At 47.0% G+C, this 22,693-nt stretch overlaps 1 protein-coding gene across 3 annotated transcripts in view; it reads right to left on the bottom strand.

Moving 5' to 3' along the window:
* LOC144125702 (venom factor-like) overlaps positions 1–22,693 on the bottom strand; it is a 188,684-nt gene that overhangs the window by 54,987 nt on the left and 111,004 nt on the right. For all 3 annotated transcript variants that reach the window (XM_077659329.1, XM_077659328.1, XM_077659330.1), the window contains exons 11-22: positions 21,456–21,617; positions 20,483–20,611; positions 19,645–19,713; positions 17,800–17,997; positions 15,244–15,399; positions 14,266–14,389; positions 13,159–13,203; positions 12,567–12,746; positions 10,432–10,561; positions 9,167–9,395; positions 8,822–9,034; positions 8,050–8,155 (exon numbers count right to left, since the gene is read on the bottom strand). In XM_077659329.1, coding sequence (XP_077515455.1) covers positions 8,050–8,155; positions 8,822–9,034; positions 9,167–9,395; positions 10,432–10,561; positions 12,567–12,746; positions 13,159–13,203; positions 14,266–14,389; positions 15,244–15,399; positions 17,800–17,997; positions 19,645–19,713; positions 20,483–20,611; positions 21,456–21,617 — 1,741 coding nt within the window. The remainder of the gene's footprint in view (positions 1–8,049; positions 8,156–8,821; positions 9,035–9,166; positions 9,396–10,431; positions 10,562–12,566; positions 12,747–13,158; positions 13,204–14,265; positions 14,390–15,243; positions 15,400–17,799; positions 17,998–19,644; positions 19,714–20,482; positions 20,612–21,455; positions 21,618–22,693) is intronic.

Genomic DNA, 22,693 nt, shown 5'->3' with positions numbered 1-22,693 from the left:
AGGCGCACCATCTTAAAGACAAGGTGCCACTGCTTCAGCAGAGGCCGGTAATTATTATCATTATGAGAGCAATGAATAACTGCAAAAAGGACGGGACAAGATAGAAGAGACACACGGGACAAGCGCAGACTAACAACTGGTTTACTGCACCAACGCCTCCTTTCTTCAAAAACGAAGCGCATGCGCACCAACCACAAAGACAGAAGCCATAATTATCTCGACAAACCAAGAAACTCCCGCTCCTTGCAGTACAAGTGCATAGAAGCTTCGCTAACACATTTGTCAAGCCCTAATCTCATGATTTCCAAGGCTTCGATAATTTCACATTCTTTCTTATTCCTTGGGCGTCTGAATACTCTAGTCCTGCCAAAAAGCGGAGTGCATTCTTTCTCATCATACTTGTAGGTCTTACAATGCCTAGGCAGTACCAACTAGCCCCTCACCGCACTCTTCTAGATTTCAATTATTATCACCACAATATAAATCAGAGTGCTTCATTCCGGCACCCAGTTTAATTTCCATGAATTTGTAAAGCAGTCCTTTCGATAGCTTTCTCCTCACGCCTATTCTGTCATAAACCTGTAGTAGATACGGAATAAATTCGTTTTCAATTCAGTTATAGTCAATTTAATTACTTTAGGCACGGTAAAGAAAAGGCTAAACGTTGCTCTATGTGGAAACCACTACGCGAAGTGTTTTGCATCATAATGCAAAATCTAGCCCAAAGCTAATTTTGAGAGCGAGTACACGTGGTGTAGGTTGCACCCGAATATTTTAATGGTTATCTCAGTACTAAAGTACTAATGTAAGGGGTTAAAGGGACGATTTTTTTCTCCGCTAAAAAAGCTCGGAGAAGTTTACGCAAATAACGCCGATCTCAGCTGGTATAAATGGAAGCAGAGTCGTGGGAAAAAGTGAGCGGGCCCTCCTACTAACGAAACCGGCCCATGGCGCCGGTCTCAACAGCAGAAGGGCTTCGTCAGGTGGCGCCCCCATGTAGAGCATGTAGAGCGGCAAGGATCGGAACACGATGTGGAGGGGTCTTTTCTTTTTGCACACGACTGCACATGCCCGGTTTTTGCGGCTTCTGGTTATATATATATATATATATATATATATTGTGGGGACCTGCCCTGCAGCCCCCTGAGTTTGCTTTCCCGCGAGGCACCGTGCAGCGGCGGTCTCTCCTCGAGGCTGAGCGGATTCCCTTGTCAGCTACATTAACTGGCAAGAGAGGGCGCCAGCGTCGCTGCGCGGGAGACTGCTGAAGCCTGCCCGCGGGAGATGGGCTCTCTTCGGCCGGGATAATCGCCGCGATCGGACGCGTCGCGTCGGGGCTCCGCTCTTCGCCGACGGGGCGAAGAAGCGACGGGGAGACAGGCTCCCGTACTCGTCCCGTCCGGCCTGCGGAGTTTATATCCCTTGCCCTAGCGCGGGCGAACATTCGCTCGGAACCTTGCTGGTGAGTCGGACGTCCTTGATTCATTAGCGTACCTTGTTGCTAGCTGGCGTTATTGTTTCTGTAGCAATAAATGCCTGTTTGTGTCAGCCAAGGTGTCGTTCCTTTGTTCCCCCAGAGCAAGGCCCGCCGTGGTCGGCGAGCGCTCGGTAGCGTACGCGATCACGGGGTGGGGTTCGGGCGGCTTTGAACCGTGTCAGCCGCGATTGAGTGGGGAGAAAGTACTTATCTCCCCATGTCAACCCCACATCTGGCAGCCCAACGTGGGGCCTGCTCTTGGAACATTGGACGACTGTCGGTTCGGTTCGAGGAACGCTCTTTGTCCGGACTTGACAAGTGCTAGGCCTAGAGTGAATTTTGATCGCTAGGACCTGCGGCATGCTTTCTTGAGTGCGAGGTGTATTGCGCTGCAGCATGTTTGAACTTTTCGACATGCTCAGCACATTTTTTTTCCCTGGAGTTTCTTCGTGAGAATGACTTGGTCCGCATCGAGGGAGTTCGAGGCCTAGCGCCCGCGGAGTCGCCGAGCCCGAAGCGAGTGAGTACGGAAGCCGCGTGGGTGGTCAGAGTTTCTGTACATATTTTCTCTACTATCTCTTTTTCGACTCTGGGAGTCGCGGCTCCGGGAGCCGGGTGGCCTGGGGCCACGGGTGCCGCTACGAGCTCGCTGGTATTGCAGCTCGGCACCGGGCGCTCCGACACCGTCCGATACGGTGGGCGCCGACCGCTCAGAAGCTGCTTTGTGCAGTGAGCGGGGTAGGACCACCCCACAAAGCTGATGTCTCCTCGCGGCTGCGCGCACAAAACCCGTTTCGGGTCTTTCTTGTGGTCACGGTCGTTGTCGGAGTGGTCGTTAGGCCTGAGGCTTTTCGAGCTGCCTGCACCACATTAAGAGACATGACCACCGGACCGTGACGTTGAGAGGGGGCGCACTTTGCTGCCCGTCCGTTTTTTTTTTGTAACCTCGCACGAACTGAGCAGTCTCGTTCAACTCAAGAAAGGGCTTTGTTCACTCGAACTTTGCGTTTGCACAGCCGCCGACACGTTTTGCTAGCGAGTTAGGCATTGTGCCACGAGGCCCTTGCGGATGCCGTTTCCCCTCCCGTGACCTACGTTAAAGGCACGCCGAGAGCGTTTCGACAATTTTGCAGATCCGGTGGAGCCACCCAGGCTTGCTGACCGGTGCACATCGTCTCGCTGCCACCTGCTGCGACGGAGCGGCCTGTATCCTGTTCGCCGCATCCATCCGGGGCAGCTGTGGCGAGACCAGTCAGCAGTCACCTGCTGCTGCCCTGGCGACTACTGCAGGATCCTGGCCTGCAGTTTTCCCACCGGCCTTCGATTCGCGGGCCTGCGGACACGGTAGTCCGCGGGCCATACGAGTCGTCCCAGCGGAGACCTTCACGCCGCCTTCGGAATACCGCGGAAGTCTGCGTGGACGCTGTCGGCGTGACCTCCGCTGCAAGACGTGCCTCAAAGACATGAAGACCAGGAGACTCCTCCATAGCATGTACTTTCAGGCGCGTGGGTCTATTTAAGGTTGGGGGGATGTGGGGACCTGCCCTGCAGCCCCCTGAGTTTGCTTTCCCGCGAGGCACCGTGCAGCGGCGGTCTCTCCTCGAGGCTGAGCGGATTCCCTTGTCAGCTACATTAACTGGCAAGAGAGGGCGCCAGCGTCGCTGCGCGGGAGACTGCTGAAGCCTGCCCGCGGGAGATGGGCTCTCTTCGGCCGGGATAATCGCCGCGATCGGACGCGTCGCGTCGGGGCTCCGCTCTTCGCCGACGGGGCGAAGAAGCGACGGGGAGACAGGCTCCCGTACTCGTCCCGTCCGGCCTGCGGAGTTTATATCCCTTGCCCTAGCGCGGGCGAACATTCGCTCGGAACCTTGCTGGTGAGTCGGACGTCCTTGATTCATTAGCGTACCTTGTTGCTAGCTGGCGTTATTGTTTCTGTAGCAATAAATGCCTGTTTGTGTCAGCCAAGGTGTCGTTCCTTTGTTCCCCCAGAGCAAGGCCCGCCGTGGTCGGCGAGCGCTCGGTAGCGTACGCGATCACGGGGTGGGGTTCGGGCGGCTTTGAACCGTGTCAGCCGCGATTGAGTGGGGAGAAAGTACTTATCTCCCCATGTCAACCCCACAATATATATATATATATATATATATATATATATATATATATATATATATATATATATATATATATATATATATATATATATATATATATGGGTATGTTCAGATAAGAGAGGTAATCGAGGTCCCATGACCATTTTTTGTTTTCAATTATATTTTTATATGTGATGGGTAAATGTGTCCACACAAAGGAATGAACCTTAGTTTTGCAGGAAACTTCGTAGTTTTTTCGGAAAAAAATCGTATGTCACAAGAGGTGGAGAATGTCGTTTTTCCCACTTCGCAAAGTTAGAAGTTTGGAGCATCACTGTATGCACAATAAATTGTTTCCGCGCGTAACTATTTTTTCAGTACTTTATTACAACTTTTACTATACGAAAAAAATAAAAAACGTTTTCTTGCTGTGTCAGGCTTCTGAGTAAAAAATCGCAAACTTCGCTTCCGGAGCTGTGCGGTGCCAAAAAGGCACTTTTCAGGGCAGCCTTAGGGCAAGATGCGTAAAGATCTCCCGACTGAATCTTTTTCTCTGTATTTTTCAGCTACTTTTAATCACTTCAGGCAAGTTGTGTAGCTCTACACTTGACCTATATTTTTCAACATGGCCTCAAAATTGGCAGCAGTTCAAAAACGTCAAAAAAGTGACAACTTTGACTTGAACTTAAAAAAAAAAACATCATCATCGATATTTATTAAAATTTGCCCTAATAATACTCAATACTTCATAATTTTAAGGCATTAAGCAAGTATTGCATTATATTGTTTTAAAGTATTAAAATAAATACAAAACTCTGTTCATGTTTTTGTTACCTAGAATTGCTTATTACTGCCTCTTAGAAACAGTAACAGTCAGAAATTTGATTTAGCACTCACTGAACGTGGTTACATTTCATTTACCACAATATGCAAACCATCCTGAATGTTTTTACAGCTTCTACTCGCTTGTTAGCGGCGTTCTTAATGCGTCAAAATGGGAATAAATTCGCTATTTCACCTGATGAACTGGCTGCTGGCGGTCAAACGTTTTTTTTTTGTATTTTCTAATTTATCGTCGTAAGGTACATTGGTATGTAATCGAGTTTTTAAAAATATTAGATCATTTGTCCGTTCTTAGAAAAATGTTTATATATAAAAATTTATATTAATGTGTTTCTGAAGCCGACGTTTCCGTACCTGCATCTGTTTACTTCTGTCAGGAGACAGAACGTCGTCTTCTGAGAGGAACAATTTATCTGCAAGATTTTTAATCAGGAGGAGTTTTAATAGGAACGCAATTTACAAATGGGATGCCGCTTTATATGCAGATTGCAATTCAGATAATCGTAACAAGAAATTAACGGCAGCAGTTGAAGTCGGTATGCGCACAGTATATTGTCCAGCACGAAGCACAAACCAGATCACAGTCTCTTCCATTCCGAAGCAGCGGTGGAGGCCACGTAGGAAGCACTGCCTTCATTTGTTTGAACGTACTTCCACATATGGAGCGTCTGAACTCCAGGCACTTTCTTTGCCATTTTCCATTCTTTTTTCTTCGTTTCGCGAAAGTCTGCAAGCTCCCTTTGTGGGAGCTCCAGAATGGTGATGTTCTTTAGCGTTCCTTGAATTGCGTCCACGAAGCCGCTGGCTGTTTGTATGGCCTCACTTGCCGGCTTCTGCAAGTTGTGGTGTGATGCTCGATGTTTGACAAGCCCACCAACGCCGTCGCAAGCATTTTTGCCGTGTCCAGTGGCCGAAAACATCCATTTCGTCTCTTGACATTCACTGCGTTGTAGCTCATGAAACTGATATTTATTCTTGAAGTGAGCGGGAGCCCCGTCGCTCACATATGTTATCTTGGTGTAGATTGGCGCGTTGTCTTCGAGGTGTGCTTTGATTTTTGACAGAGCCAAGCATGCATGAGCTGAATCATGAGACATATCGTCGGAAATAACGGCGTAGTTCCGAGTCGATTTTCTTGACGTGACAACGCAGGTAAACACGGTCACCTGCTTTTTCTGCCAATGGTACGCTTGTACTGCGTCTGGAAGCACAACTGTCCAGTTTTCGGCGAAATCAAAATGCAAAACAATTGCACCTCTCTTGCAGCTGTGTTTTTCTTCATGTATTGCTCTTGCTTGCACAGATCTAATATAGTTGTGGGGAATCCATTTCATGGTCATTCTCAGAAATTCTCTCATAAATGATGAAGCGGTCAGAGTCTTTTTAACGAGCTCACCGTATTCCCATGAAGCAATCAACACCTCGTCCTCGCTGCTCATTCCAAAATTTTCCGAAGTGAAAATGCCATCTTGTGGACAGTGCTCACAATTCTTAAGGAAACACGACGCAGTAGGTTCCTGGCATACGCAGAGGCTCTGCATATCATCGGGAGAAAGCGACCTTCCGGACGCGTTCTGCAGTCCCACGAGGCACAACTGCAAGTTTGCACAGCACACACAAACACACACTTTCCACTGTGGCGAGCATTTCACCCACTTATAGGACGCAAGGATATGAATTTTGTGAGGCCAACCTGGGAGGCAGGGTGAGCTTGCTTGTAGAGGCGGAATGCTTCTCGCAAGGACCGCGTCATGAAGCGTTTAGGTATCCATTCTTTCTCTCCCTCCTTTTCGATTCTCACAACATCCTTTTTGTTCGGAGTCTGTCTAGAGCAATCGAGTTCATCCATGGTGTAATATTCTAAAACGGTGGTAATGTCTTCTTGTTGTAGTTTACATCTTGTATATCTCTCCTGTGTTGACCATACGCCTTCCTCATCCACCATCTTCTTCGATTTTTGGATAACGTACCTCTTTGCCTCTGGAATAACTTCCTGCACATATTTCATGGTTAGGTTGCGTGGTAGCAGTGTCAGCAGCTGGCAACGCTCTTGAAAGGACGTACACCTATTGTAGGCAGCATATAGGTTGTCCTCCCAACTGCTGCATTGCGCACACTTTTCTTCTGACGCACGCGAAGTCTCTGGGACATTATATGCTGCCTGTATCCCCGATCGTATTTTCGTCACCATAGCTCTTGCCACCTCTTCCTGCTTTCGCTTTGCATAGGAAAGTCTGAGGCGTTTTTTTAGAGCGCTCGGTGGCTTTAGGGGCGAGATTTCGGAGGTAAGGCTGACACTTGAATTTAAAATTTCTACGATTTCTTCCCCAGGGCGGAATTCTTCTAATGTTTCGGTTGACTCTGCCTGCATATCATCTATGTCTTCCTTGAACCGACGGTAACAATTCTGAAAGATGAAGTCACTTTCTCGTACTCGGAGAGCTTCTTCGGGAAGTAGGACTTTTTTGAGAGCAGCGACATTGAGTGTCTTTACACTGCGAAAATTACGTCCTTTTTCAATTCTCTGTTTGTGCCTTTTTGAGTAGTCGGCACAAAACGTTCGCCGCGGAAATCTTTTAATGAATGCAAAAGCTCACCGCTTCCGGAGATTATCGCGAGACAGAAGAGCAGGTGACGAATGCAGGGCCCAGAGCTGCTTTTCCAAAAAAGGAGATGGACAGATGAATGGATTTTTAACACAGGCTGCCCACCGTCGACACTGATGTTCTTTCGGTCTGGCGTACGAGCTGAGACTGAGATACCAAGTATGCTTGTCGAGGGAGCGCTCCAGCGCAGAGAAAACACGTGAGTACAGAAAACGACCCCACCGGGTCTACCAGGCCTGGAAAACGACACACAAAAACGACATTCTCCACCTCTTGTGACATACGATTTTTTTCCGAAAAAACTACGAAGTTTCTTGCAAAACTAAGGTTCATTCCTTTGTGCGGACACATTTACCCATCACATATAAAAATATAATTGAAAACAAAAAATGGTCATGGGACCTCGATTACCGTTCTTATCTGAACATGCCCATATATATATATATATATATATATATATATATATATATATATATATATACATACACACAATACAGATGAGACCTCATTAATTGGTGGTAAAATTAGTATCTGCTTAAACGTTTTCCGTCTACAACACTACACCATATATCTAGCAATAGGTCAACTGTGGCAGCGATTACGCGAGCTTTTTACGGTTCATGCTCTTGCACTGTACCTTAAAAGATCCCGCCCAGCACCTGGGAACGACGTTGCCGCGAAAAGAACGAAATCCGGTGGCATCACTGGTAAATATCTTTGAGGCAACCTACTTCGCGCTATGCCAAGCGAGTACTTCCAGAAATTATAGAAATATGAAGAAAACGGTAATTTGGCAGTGTTTTTCGCATCAATCCTTTCAAAATGAATATCGCATCTTGCGATCCGATCCTTTATCCCAAGCTACCAACAAGACCTGGACGGAATGAGCCGTATAAATTGATTGGCCTTTAAAAGAGGCTGGTGTTAAGTAACATGCACAAATATGTTAAAACATGAAGGCTTCTCAGCATAATGGGCAGAGATCTTGACGTGCAACAGTTATACCGACCGGTCTATCAGATATTATCTTCCTCACCTCTGTAGCCGTGCGTGGGGCTTGCGGCATTCCGCGCTGGTCGTTTCTGTGTGTTTTGAGGGTCGAGAATGAGATTGAAGCTCTCATTCCTGCTGAAACCAGGTGGCTAGAAAAAAGAAATATAGCCACATATTTGTCAGTCTTGGCCAACAGGAGAGAATGGGACAATGGGAAGAACTCTTCTTATCACAAACATCGCCCGGGGAGATAAAAGAGCGCTGGTAGAGCATATTTTTAAAAGCAATGCACGGCTTTTGTCTCGCGTTAAGAGCCCAAGCAGCAAACTTCACGACCATGCTGTGCGGCTCGTAATGCATCACCAGCTTCGCAAAAATTATGATCCTGGGAGGAACTCTCGTCGTCACCTCTCACAAGTTTGGACATCGACAGGGGCTGCTGAATTCCGACCACGAGGCTTAGGAGCAAACCTCTCGAGCTCCTTATTTTTGACAAAGGCTGTACGAGTCACGTAAAGTCAGAGACAAAAGTTTGACGAATACTGGTTCGCGAGAAAAAAAATAATTCCTGCAGGAAGGAGGTCGACAAAAAACAGAACCATGAGAGAATATGCGTGCTCCATCTGCTGGAACTAACACCACTTCAGTGGATAGCGGAACAACGCAAGAATGCAGCCTTATCCACGATCCCACACCGTGAAAAATTTTGTAGATGATTGGGGCCACTTTAACATAGAAGCGCAAAAAGATTTAGTTGACCAGACTGATGACTTATGAAGTTGCTCTGGCGGGCCATAAAGCTGGAAGAGACTCACCTCTACCCTGAGCATCACTTTGACAGAGTCAATAGCTGACCCATCGCTATAGGCGGCCACGCGGATCTCCCTCTCGCCAGCAGCCAACGGCACCACGGGGAAGACCACCGTGCGGCCCTGTCCCGCCGGCACGGTCAGCGTGCGCACCGATGAACGCTTGCCTTCTTTGGCACCCGAGCACACGTCCTTCGTCCCGAGCATCGCCACCCTAACCTGCGCAGAACGGCACATTTATGTTCTGATGGGTGTCACGTTGCGCCCTTATTTTCAACAAACATATGCGAAAGGAGATGCTGCAAAGTTAGCTCCCAGGCACAAAGCAGTCCCAACAGAACAAAGGCCTGCCTTGAGATCCTTGTGGTCGTAGTTGTACACCGTCGCCGGTATATCGATCTGTTCCTTCTTGATCACGGAGTAAGGGAGGTTGACTTCGACGAAGAGCTTCTTGAAGACCGGAATCTCGAGAGGATCAAGTACACATATCCCGCCAGATGGGGCCACGCCCACAGCGCTGACCTCCCACGTGGTGATCGAGTCTGGGACGGTCACCTCAAGGCTAGCCTCTCCATGTTCCCTGGAATGTTGCACAAAGAAAGCATGTAGAGCAAAAATAATCGCACATGCGTATTCATTCATCTTTGCCGGAGCGTGTTTCATGGTCGGATACCTGGTTGGATACCTCTGTACTTTGGGAGTCGTTTTACATCGCTGTGATCAGCTACGCTATTCACCAGTTATGTACGCATTTAGGTAACCTAATGCTACTACAAAGCTAAGGGCCTGGCTTTAGGCAATTACTACGATTAAAATTCAGAATTAATCTGCTTGAGCCGCTCCTCTTCCAGACCTTATGTTAGCCTGTGCCTTACCCACTCACATTTTAAGAGCTGCTACAACTTGCTTCTCAAAACTTCATTTGTTATAATCGTTGAAAGAAAAATAACTTTCACCATATATTGATGAGTGAAAAGTGCACTAAATTCAGTTAAGTGCCCATTAATAGCGCTCCTGATATCGCGTGATGTTTTATTCCATGATCTGCCCTTGTGCGCTTCCTGAAACGAAGGCCAACTTCAATACATCTGCTTTTTTCCTCGAATTGCTCATTCTCTCTCAGTAATTGCAGTCAACAGCTAAATCTTTAAATAAACAAAGCTTCTGAATACGCAGTTCTAAAAGAGTGCAAATACTTCGTAAAGATTGTGTGCAAGAAACCTGTGAATTTCATTTGCAAATACGTGGTACAATTCCTGATCTGGAGAGTTAGCATCACTCATGTAGGTACGCCTTTCAAAAGAATTGTAGTCACGACTAGGCGTCAATAAAAAAAAATGAATTCGTTACAACGCTTAGACGATTTACTTCCAAGCCAGGATAAAGTTAACAACTTCGTCAATGTTAAATGCTGGACAAAAACGCCTCCTTTTTCGTGCATGTGGGGAAAAATGACATGAACTCAGCATTAAAATATAGTTAATGATGATGGATTACTAAAAAGCGGAAATAACTAATGAGTCCGAACCGAGTTCACCACATGAGCATTCAGTCAGTCCAAAGTTCTGCAATTAAACAATGGCGTGGAAATCCTTATTTTGAGGAAGGCTGCCTACCGTAGGGTTAGTTGATTGAATATCCACGTCTCTCTAAAGTTTCGCCTTTCTTCACCCTCTAAATCTTTGAAGTTGCTCATGCCCAACACGTCGGCTTCCTCTGCAGATGACCTTCCGACAGCCTGGTTGTCTGAAAGTGAGAAAAAAGGACCAATTAAGCGAACTTTCTGCGTGTTGCAAACCCGTCGGGGTTAGTGCGTCACCGGCCAGCACCTGACCAATGCTGCGATCCTCTGCCTTCAACTTAAACTAAGGACAGCTTGGAGCAAAGGCAGGTGAAGGGTGTATGTCTACCCTGCTGTGTCTACCGGTACAGCCCAAATGAAGTGATGCGGCGCCGTAGGCACAAGCTGCCGAAAGAAAGAAAAAAAGCTATGGGTGTGCCTAATAAGTAACCTTTAGAGCGGGAAGCGATAGCATTAGATTTCACATCTGTCGCAGCTTCTGTTACCATTTCTGTGTGTGTTTGCATCAGTTTCTTTGATAGTGCCGATCTATCAATCACCATATTCTTAGCGCTAGCTACCGATGCAGGGTATCCGCTATTCTGTGACGGTGCCGACCTTTTCATATATCGCACTTTCTAATTTTTGATTTCCCTTCTTTATCTAGCCTGGTCTATACCAACTACGTTGCTCACAACCCTGTGGGCACGTTGCGATAACGTCACAAAATATGGTGGTTCTCTCGACCAATCATTAATTTAATTGCCGCCTACTATGGTTTTCAGGCTGCCGTCTGCCACTAAGAACAAGTTGTGATGGCGTGGTAGGGTTACGTGAACTTTCTTAACGAGTAAGCTAAGTTAGTGACACCGGAAACCGTCGGGGTTTATGTGGGACCAGAACTCTGATACTATCGCATTAAATTTTAAGACGCGCTGTATTGCACTAGGCGTTTTACAACGCGTTAGGAAGAAATTTGTGTAGCTGCGAAATTGCTGGGCGGACATTTCCTATTAGTAGGAATGCTACCACTTTTCATTTTGTAGCGATACCTACATTACGGTAGCATTTCGGGCCTTCAGCGTGGCAGCGTGCAACCCTGCGGCGGCGCCGCCACGCTGTCACGTGGTTGATCACGTGGTGCGAAGCAGCTGCTGGCGGCGCGGCGCCGTGGCTGATCACGTGGCTGTTCACGGGGTCGGTGACGTGGCCAAGTTTCACTCAGCCAGCTGTAGCTGTCGCGTCTCTCTAGGTTTAGCCAGAGCTAAACCACCGCCGAATTTTTTGGTCATACAGCTGCCTAATCAGATGCGGCTTTTATTTGAAATTGCAGAGGAGTGCCAAGGCAGGCGAAGGTGCTCGTCCACAAAGCCAGAGCCACCATCGGAATCTCCCCGATCTGCCACTGACTCCACTGCGCCAGTTTAGTGTGATGCGTGCAATGCAGCCAAGAAGCTCAGACCGCTTTTTTATGACCACTGCAAAGCCCGTGGAGGGAGAATGGGGCCCCGTGATAACTTAAAGAGATGCAGAGGACGAATTGAAATTGGCCTGTACCGACCGAATAGCTTCTATTGGATAGAAGTTCAAAAAAAGAAACGAAATAAGGGTGTCGCTATCATTGCCCGATTTCACAAATCAACTGCTTACTCCGAACTTTTTCTGAAGGGTTCCAAAGGCTATATTATGCCAATTTTCAGGTTTAAAACGGCGGCAACCAGCCCTACTTGGTAAGGATGTCACATGTTTGAATCAAGTGGTAAGAAGCATTTTAATTCAGTTTTGTCAATCACAAAGAGTTTTCTACTGCCGGACAAAGGTTAAATTTGTTCAGAAAGAGCCAGAGCGATAACAGAATGGAGCTGCCTTCAGTGTATCTTTGAGGGCCATTGTCTGCCCTCAAGATTTTCTTTTGACCACACAAGATACTTACAGAGAGGGTTATCTGTGTACGTATTGTTGCCATTTCTCTAGTTTTTCGTACAAGCTGAATGCTTCGCGGCTTCACCATCTTAAAATTGAAGTTTCAGCCACCGGAATGGCATCTTTTTGTTAGTAAACGAGCTGAAATTCGCGCCTCATGGCGCCTTCGTCAAGGGCTACGGTGAAATTCTCAGTTTCCTACAACAAATCCACAATGCGCAAAAGCGCCAAAAGGAACGTGGTGAGTTCTGGCGTAGCTTTCCATACCTTCGACATGGATGCAGCACTTGCCAAAGGCTGCGACACATTCTCTCGTGTAGAGGGCCACGCCGGCATCCAGATAGCTGAGCAGAGCCTCCTCGCGTTCCGAGCAACTGCGTAGGAGCTGGTCAGGCTGCATCCCCCGGGAGCAGCAGTCTCGGAGCGTCTCGTTTTCGTACTCTTTCACTGCGGAGTAAAACCTCCTTTGCACCACCATTTCATCATACCTTGGCCACTAGTGCACGAAAGGGAATGCAAGATTTGAAGTGGACCGCAGTGGTGGGGCCATCGAGAGGACTTGTCATATAAAGCATGATGCTTATAGCCTCCTGTTTCCGGCAGTCTGAATCAAACTTTATACCGAAAACTAAACCCGCAGCTTAAGTTGAAACCCTCTGTTTCCAAGGGCATAACTTTCGCCAGAATTGTAAACACACGAGAAATAAAAGCTGGTAGCTCCACGAGCTGCATTCGAACCATCGCTAGCGCAAAGCGATAACGTCCGGCGTCTGACGTCGCAGGCCTTCAAGCCTTAGTTGCGTGGCACAGAGGTAAAGCAGGCTAAAGTTGGTTGCTCTCAAAATAAAGTGTTGCTTACCTATGTCCAGCTTGATTTCACGTTTTCCGCGCTGTCTCTCTACCACTGAAACAAGAAGTCACATTCTTAAAACAGGCTGCTTTCTTTTATGTCGAGTATTGCAAGACATACACAAAATACAGGCGCTCTGTTCGGTTGATGAGTAAAAGTTCACAATTTGTGGAATGCCTCATCACGTTTTATTGCCATATTACTGCATCATGACAATAAATGTTCAGTACTGAGTAATAGCAATTGATGTTCTCTCTCACTATGGCGTGCAGCATTACTTTCTACGGCGTGACAGCCTGAAAAAAACTCCTATTTTGTGTTATGTATTGGCCCATCAAATAAGGAAGCAAGGCAGCCGAAAACAATTAGGATGAGATCGAGATTAATAACGGTGTTCGTACGAAGTTCCACACACTTCTACAGACCTCGTGAAAGACGCAGCGCTTAGGCACTTTACGTCACTTAAGGCGGCCAAGGGGTCGAAACAGCAGCCTACTGTACGGATGTGTTTTCTTCTGAATTGTAGCTTACGTGTGATGCCTCAAACAGACATGTAGATATCATAAGACTGCAACTAAGGTTGTCAGCAGACTCACCACAACATCCGAGCGCATGCGGGTAAAATTTCGCCTTTACAACAATAAATATTGCACAGATGAGACAATTAAAGTTTAGGAGCTAAATTAAAGAGACAGTAAACGGCACCTCAGAGGATGCGGCGTATCCTGCTTTTTGTCGCACAGGCCACTCACTGCAAGTGAAAAACTACGCAGGTTGAACAACTTGCTTTCGTATGCGAAGATTCGGCACGTGCCTTTTTGACTAAATGCTACATCATTGAGGGTCATGCTGATATCTGATGACGTCGCATTATTTCGCAGTATTATTATCCCCATCACCAAGGTCCTCTATTTTTCTTTTCTCTGCGGCAGCAATTGCGAACACATTACCACATGGCTACATTTGTTTTCTATTGCATGCCCTAGAATATAGACTGCAGTGCGCATTGCACAGAACGAGTATACTCAAAGGAAACAGGGCGACAGAGGACGCGCTACTATTCCATTACACGAAGCACTTTGTCTACACATAACGAGTGTGGTAATGTTTCCCTGCCTGGTGCGGCGTAGCTGGCCTGAGATGTGAGCAGCACAACGCCCGCGTTCGCAAGGGTTTCCACCGCTTTCCTGCCAGCGTCCTGTCCGTTGCCCATGTCCTTCGCTTCCATGGACTGGAACACCTGCAAAAGAACCAATGCGCACTCGAGTTGTCCACGTTACACTAATCAGTGAACTCTCCTTATTGCGACAAACCTCACGCAGAAGGGGCGCCACTGAACCGAAAAGAAGCATCCTGGCACAGAAGTACAATCAGAGGCCCGTCTCAGCCCACGGTAGCCGTTCTAAGAATTCACACTGATAGCATTTGTAGCATTTCTACGATCTCTTGTAGTAATGCTGTGTCCTGTAGCGAAACTACCAAAAATAATTTTTTAACGCAATTTTTGTTGATTCAAACAAAAAGCTGTCATGCCTGTGTCTCGGAGTGCCCCCTTACAGAGGTGGAACATTTAATAACAGCCTTTAAATAGATACGACGAGAACGTCGGTGTTTTCTGTGCGGAGCTATCAAGGCACCCAGTACCAAATCCTGTAACCAAACAAAACGTACATCTTCAGTGCAAAATTTCATATTGAGCAATCGAATTTGGCGCTGCTCAGCAGCCGTTAAGGTAGGTGGGATTATCAAGCACGCAACACTTAGCAGCCAAGAGATAGGTGTTGATCTCCCATTACACACAGTGATTCAAGCCACCTCGCTCTTTCACTGGGTCCGGAGTCAGTTCTTCACCGCTGTGTTTTGTATCGTCGAAGCTTACGCTCTAATGATCACGGGTCTTTAACAAGGTTCTGATCAAATCAAATCAAATAAAACAAACTTTTATTTTCCTTCGTACGAAGTACAAGGATGGAGCAACTACAAAATGCGGCTGCTGCCAGCCGCTTGACTAGGCGACTGCTCCGTCCTTAACAGCTTAATGTTTCGTGATTCCGCTGTACTCAGTCATCAGGGGTCTTTATAGGCTTCGCTCACCTTCTTTCGCGTTAGGAGGTCCTTGCGTCGCAGAAGGTACACTGCCTGGTCCACGCCCAGCAAGCCAACTCTTGTGCCTTCTGTGCCCTTCAGCAAGAGGGTCTCAGTGGAACCGGGTTCCAGCACTGCTTGAGGGCTTTTCCAGGTCAAAGTGAACTGCAGGAGTCGTGAATGGAGTCTAGGTGCAAGCGAACAAGCTACCTAAGATGCAAGCAGTCTTCTGAAGAGAAAGCTTTCTGGATCCAAAGCTGTCCCCTAAATCGTTTTAGCAAGATAAGTGTTTAGCAGGGGATTTTGTTCCTAGGACATAAATCTTCCCATGCATGCTAAAACTACCCTGAAGCATATTCCCTCTGTTTAGCAAGTTAGACGTTTTGCAGGGGCTTTCTTCCTAGGACATAAATCTTCCCCGGCATGCTATAACTACCCTGAAGCACATTCCCTCTGTTTAGCAAGATAGGCGTTTAGCAGGGGCTTTCTTTCTAGGAGATAATTCTTCTCATGCATTCTAAAACTGCCCTGAACCATATTCCCTCGGTGTAGCAAGATAAGCGTTTAGCAGGGGCTTTCTTCCTAGGACATAAATCTTCCCCTGCGTGCTAAACCTGCCCTGAAGCATATGCCCTCTTTTTAGCAAGATAGCTGTTTAGCAGGGGATTTCTTCCTAGGACATAAATCTACCCCTGCATGCTAAAACTGCCCAGAAGCATATGCCTTCTCTTTAGCAAGACAGGTGTTTAGCAGGGGCTATCTTCCAAGGCCAAATATCTTCATGTGCATGCTTAAACTACCCTGAACCATACACTCTCTGCTTAGCAAGATAGGTGTTTAGCAGGGGCTTTCTTCCTAGGACATAAATCTTTCCCTGCATGCTAAAACTTCCCTGAAGCATATACCCTCTGTTTAGGAAGATAGGCGCTTAGCAGGGGTTTTCTTCTTAGGACATAAATCTTAGCCTGCATGCTATATCTGCCCTGAAGCATATGTCCTCTGTTTAGCAAGATAGGTGTTTAGCAGGGTCTTTCTTCCTAGGACATAAATCTTCCCCTGCATGCTAAACATCCCTGAAGCATATGCCCTCTGTTTAGCAAGATAGGTGTTTAGCAGAGGGCTTTCTTCCTAGGACATAAATCTACCCCTGCATGCTAAAACTGCCCTGAAGCATATGCCCTCTGTTTAGCAAGATAGGTGTTTACAGGGGGCGTTCTTCCTAGGACATAAATCTTCCCCTGCATGCTAAAACTGCCCTGAAGCATATGTCCTCTCTTTAGCAAGATAGGTGTTTAGCAGGGGCTTTCTTCCTACGACATAATTCTTCCCCTGCATGCTAAAACTGCCCTGAAGCATATGCCCTCTGTTTAGCAAGATAGGTGTTTAGCAGGGACTTTCTTCCTAGGACGTAAATCTTAGCCTGCATGCTAGAACTACTTGAAAGGATATGCCCTCTGTTTAGCAAGATAGGTGTTTAGTAGGGGCTTTCTCCCTAGGGCATGTAAAGCTTTCCCTGCATGCTGTAACGGCCCTCTCGAATTCCCCACTTCCATTCAGTCTCCCTACCTCCAATCCGCGTCCTGTCTTTCGTGTAGTGCCACGGTAGCCTCGGATCAGCTTTAAAGCGGCACTAAAGCAAAATACGAAGGACTTACAGGGTAGGCCTACCTCATGGCACATAAGTCATTTTGAACCGGAAAGAAGGCTTTTATAATCCAGAAAATTGTGTAACAGCACGTCGCGCCATGCTATTACGAACATTGGTGCAGTGGCGGCGCAGGACGTATTCACCGTCTCGACCGGCAATTACCGTTCATATACGAGGAAAGCTGTGCGGCGAGCATAGCCGACAGTGCGAAAGGTCTCGTAACTAAAACAGCGCAAAACAGACCACGAAGAGAAATGTTAGTGACAAACACGAGCGCTGGAGCTTCCGCCTCGCATTCGGTGCACGCAAGCTGCCTGCAACCGCAAGCTCGCAACCGTCTCTATCTTTGTGTTTGCTACGCGGCCGGCGAAGCAGTTTCGCTCTCCCTTCATCCGTCCATTTACGCGCTCATACAGAGACGCGCATGGATGCGCGTTGTCAACGTGTGAAGAGCTATGCGAGTGGCATGGTCTACGGTGTTTTCTGCGCAGTCAAAAGACGAATATGCTTTTAGATGTGATGAGAGATATCTGAGAAGTTCTACACGCATGCACCATCACCTCTCATTTGGCCCCTTAAAAGTGAAGGGTTGCCTAGCGCGATTCATCGTGCACGCAGTACGTGAGGCGCCAGAGGGCAACGGAGGGTGATTCACGAGAAAAGCGTTCAACCAGTAGAGGCGCGTTCGCCAAGATTATGCGTGCACCACCCTACTGAGAGGCAGTGTCCCCGTGGAATAAGCCTATCCATCTTGCCTAGTTTGATATGCGCGTTCAGTGGCCCTTTAGGACCAACTGGCCCTCGCCAGGCCCGTTCCCTCTGGGTGGCCTTAGTTCATATATTCAGGAATAACGACACAAGTTTTGCGCCGGCCGCGGTAAGCAACGGGTCTGCTTCTTCACGGACTTTGTACTCACGTGCGAGTCCGTCGTGCACGTAGGCACAGCGTTGACGTAGACGGCGTCTGTGACCAGATCGTTGTCCACAAAGGCGACCACCAGGAGTCGGAAGCTGGGCGTCATCTCCGGAGTCACGACGAAGGCCACCTTCGGGTCGAGGACACCACCTACCGTGGCGATCTTCGCTGCCTCCATTACCCGGCCGCGGGAGAGGACCTGTGTGCAGAAGACAGCGTGAATCAAGAATGAACCAAGGGTTAACAGAATTAACCAAGAACACCATTTCTTCGCACACAGCGAGCCCCTAAAACCGAGCAATCATGCACTGGGAAAAATTGAATTGAAGGTCATTCATTCATTCATTTATTCATTCGTTCGTTCATTCAATTTATACCTGTGAAATTGTTCACGAGATTTTAAGATAAATTTCCCGTTTATGGCCAAAGAAGTAAAACCCCTCATGATCCTAAATATAAAGGTGATCAGTTGCAGATCTTATAAATTTTGTAAACAGACGTCACATGACAGGCATCTGTGAAGAGTGTGCGTCGGTGAATATTTAGGATGAATAATTCAAGCAGCTTGAGCGAGCTCGAGACTGCCGGTCTAGACTGAATATTCTGATTTATTAACAAGAGTATTGAAACAAGGCCGTCATTCTCGACACCACTAGCTGTAAACAGCCTTCATAGATTTTTATTTTTTGCTTACGCATGTTTTTAGCAGCAAATGCTCAATTCGTTTGAAGGATAATGATGTTTATGCTCTTATTGTGTTCTCGTAGAATATAATGTCATGCAGATTCGAGACGTATGTTCTTTTCCACGCACAGTTCAAGCCAAAACATCGCGAAGTTTTCTACACCGCTCTAGGCGGAATGACACGGAACCTGCGAAGCCAAGCCGTCCCGATCTCTGGCGAACGTTTATTAGCACGCGTTCTTTCCTATTACGCAATCTTACAATCACCAGAATAAGTTTTCCTAACTACTCAAAGCGGAATCCTTCCAGGCGCGTGGATTTGTTGAATAAGTGGAATTCACTAACAGGAACCCGAGGTCTCCGTACGAGCTTAAAAAGAGCAGATTCCCCATTCCCTCTACTTTCACCTGCCGGATGCAACAAGTAGATCGAATGACTTGCGTGCATCATTAGCGATTTTTGTAAAACGCTGCCTGTAGGACGACGATATTGCGTGACATTGTTGTAACCTTATGGCATTTGGAATTTGGGGTTAAATATTGCAGTTCTCCGTAACTACGGGCTCATTTTATGATTTTAGCCGTCATATTTTACTGTCCCGGCCCACGATGGGCATCTTTTTGTGTTAAATCAGCCGAAGCAGCTACGATTATCGCTACTAGTTAGGAGCAAAAACAGCCTTTCCTACAAAGTGGACTGCAACCTGAAGGGGACACGATGTAACGGTAATGACTGCTAGGCTTTAATCTTTACGGCCTTAACCCTCCCATCCTGACAATGTACCGCCGAACGTCTAGACAAACTGTATCAGCACCACGAATCAAGTCTTCAACAAATCGCAAGGCTCTCTTCCGAAGTCAATGAACCTGTTTATTTATAAAAGAAGTTTTTGAAGTTAGAGGCAAGTCAACAGTGTTCTGACTTGTCCGCTTCGCCTGTCCACTGTTCTACTAACACAGTGCCTCTTCCTGCAGTGACAGTTCATACATTTTGATCAGAAGAGGGCAATTCCTGAGAATTCCGTAAATATTCATGGTTTTTTGTTTTTTACAGTAGGGGAAAGAAAAATCATGCTCTACTCTGGTCAACTGATGCGTGCGTAAAGCGGTGTAGCTAGAAAATGCGATGGGCTGGAATGAGATTTCAGGGTTGTTTTCCTTACCACGTAATACGCTGATGTCAGCTGGGAGTTCTGAGGTTTGAAGATCGAGGCCTCATACGTGGAGCCTGCCTGCATACAAACAAGGAAGAAGCGATCTTACAGGAATTCCTGTTTCAGTTCACTGCTTGCAGCCATAAAGGGGTGGGATGCACGCAACATTGAGCACGCTTGAAGGTGCCCTTGCCCTGCCGAAGCCTCTGTGCCGTATGATACAGTCTATTTCAAAAAACACTTGCATACGCCATTCTTTCGAAATAAGCCACTCCAGACCAAAATAAGTAATCATAGCTTACACACGCACCGAAAGCGTCTCATTCTACAATTTGTGCTGAAAACTGATCTTTGACTAGGAGCGTCTTTGACCGGGGAGGGTAACAGGGGAACATATACATACGCCCAACATAAAAGCACCATCACACTCAACTTAGAGTAAGGTTGACACATTAAAGTCAGCAAGCTTTGCCTCGACTAACTGCACTGCACTAAGGATCTTTGTTTGCTTATGTTCTCATAACCTCCTGACACCGTGACGCTTTTCAAAATGTGCTTTTATTTTCAAGCTGGATATAATTCCACGTAGGAGCGTGCACTAAATTCGCATACTGGTTGTAGTTGGTCAGGCGCTAAAAATTATACATGACTTACTATCATTGGCCAGTCTTTTTTATACGAGTGAAACAAAAATTGTTCTAATACCCATAAATTAAACACGATAAATAATGTTTCGCGCTCACGTTTGCAAGGTACGAAATCAGGGATAGAGAGTTAAAAGAACGAATACAGTTTGAGTGCTCCCGAAAGAACTCTTGATCGGTGGATATAGCTGATCGATACTTACCGCAACTAAAGCCCTGGGATCCTTCCTCTCGATGGCGATGTATTTTGTTGATCCGTCTTTGTATGCCTGCAGCATGACAAAAGCTTTGGCCTGCTGATCCTCCGGAAAGTGCTGGTCGGCGGTTTCCACCTGTGAAGGTCAGCACATTCTTCACAACACTACTTAATACACATATAGTGGCAAAGGCAGCAGTTTCGGTTGGCTACTTAAGAACGATGTTCCTTTAAGTTCACTGCAAGTTACTTTACAGTTGAAAGTTGTCCGCGAAGCATCAAAAGAGAAACACATCAAGGCACTGAGGCAGCAAAACTCACTGCCTTAAAGGTCTGAGGTATCAATAAAGAAATAAACAAATAACCTAACGGGTTGCAGTCACTCGGTACTTGTCAGGCAATAATTACACTGGTATAATGGCGTAAGGAAAAATTCAACTAAGACTTGCTTAATACCAAATTCACGGCACACCCACATATGCATTAGCGTAGCATGACTAAACCTCCCGCTTTCTGTGCGATCACTGAGGTGCCGTCTCATAAGTGTATCTTAAATATCCAGTGATATCAAAAGCAAAATATGCGGGAGCATTTCTAGCACTTTTCCCACATACCTGCCATTTTGCGAGCAGGTTAAAAATGCGCAACTAGCAAGGCCCCGTTCATTTTTGTGTGTATGCTTGACAAACGCTACACCGTACATGTAAGCATTCCGTATGGTAGCCCTTCTATAAACTGCATCAAGCTTCCAATTTCTCGTTACGCCTTTTCTCAAGAGGGTACATGATGAGACCACATCTTAAGAGAGTGTGCTCCGTCATCAGGAAAAAGTCTAATAACAGCGCCAAATTTCACTTCTGCGCTAACTAAGCATACAGCCTAGCCAGTATAAGTAGACGGGCGCCGGCGCGCATCTGCTTACTAAGCCGCTCCCTTTGGTATCGGCTGCCCGAAAAGCCTCCGCGTGTGTGCGCACTTACCGTAAACTTGAATTCACCGTCACCAGACGTGGAAATTATGAGGAAGGTCACCACGCCGTTAACGTCCGTCCTGTGACTCATAGTTTGCACTCGACCGTTTTCACTCGTGAGTCTTGTCGGCACGCGCGCGGCTGGCTCACCGTTGGTGTACGTCACTTCCGCCTGCGAGAAGTGCGAGAGAGCAGACGTCAAGTCCGCTTGCAGGACGGAAGGACTGTCTTAGGAAGAACTGCGAACCAAGGTGGCGTCGCAGTGCAAACACACTGAGAGGCAGATAATTGAATTTAGCAAGAAAGACAGATATCAGCAGGAGCACCCACCCTGTGGTCAGTAGCTCTAAACTAGAAAAACAGGAAACCGGATATATTATTGTTGATGACAATGTGTACAGTAGGAAGATGCGAATATGGCCAGATGGCCGAAGTTGGCCTGAGGCCTTCAGTGCGTGAGAATATCAGTAAATTCCGAGCAATTTAGACATCTTGGCCAGTTTCTGTCCAGAGCACCAGTATGCTATAGAGTATCCATGCGACATCATAAGCCTCCCTTATCGCTCACGTGGAGTAATAAACTATGCTTAGTGCCGTAGCCATTGCAACCACCGCACGTCTTGTCTGGCCATGCGCACACCAGCCGCGTCCTCCGGGCCCACAGAGAGAGCGAATACGCCCAGCGAAATAGAAGCAGTCGCCCGATATCACTAACCTCGCGTGAGCCACATTGTGGGAAAAGGGTGGCACAGCTGGCGCCTTTGCCGCAGCAACCAACATGGAATTTGGCTGGCTGTGCGCACTTTGGGAAGATCTTCGACAGGCTCGTCGCTTTTAAACTTTTGCGTCTTTACTTTAGAGCGGCTAGCGTTGCGGACGATAGCGCAGTGTGCAAGGCCCCACTCAGAAAATCGCGCCCCTAGATTGGCATTTTCTTAGTGTCAATTTGGCTTGGAATAGTGGGAACTTTTACTATTGGCTCAACGTATCCAACTAATTTCCTTAGGCGGCAGTTATAGTGACCAGTCTCCATTATTATCGTGCAGCCACTTCCTAATACTAATACTGGTACTAATACTAGTATTGGTAAGCAGGCGACGCCAGTCGCCATCTTGAACAAAGGAGACAAACAGCACTTGTGTCGTTCAGTGCTTAGGGAGAGTAGCATTAAGCATAGGATGGGAAACTTGTGCGTGCACTATAAGTACGGAAATTTATTTCATCTTTATTATGACAACATGCTCTTCG

The sequence above is a fragment of the Amblyomma americanum genome, chromosome 3 (genome assembly GCF_052857255.1).
Source record: "Amblyomma americanum isolate KBUSLIRL-KWMA chromosome 3, ASM5285725v1, whole genome shotgun sequence".
Classification (NCBI taxonomy): Eukaryota; Metazoa; Arthropoda; class Arachnida; order Ixodida; family Ixodidae; genus Amblyomma; species Amblyomma americanum.
Note: the sequence above shows the minus strand (reverse complement) of the source record. Positions and strands in the feature narration are given on the sequence as shown.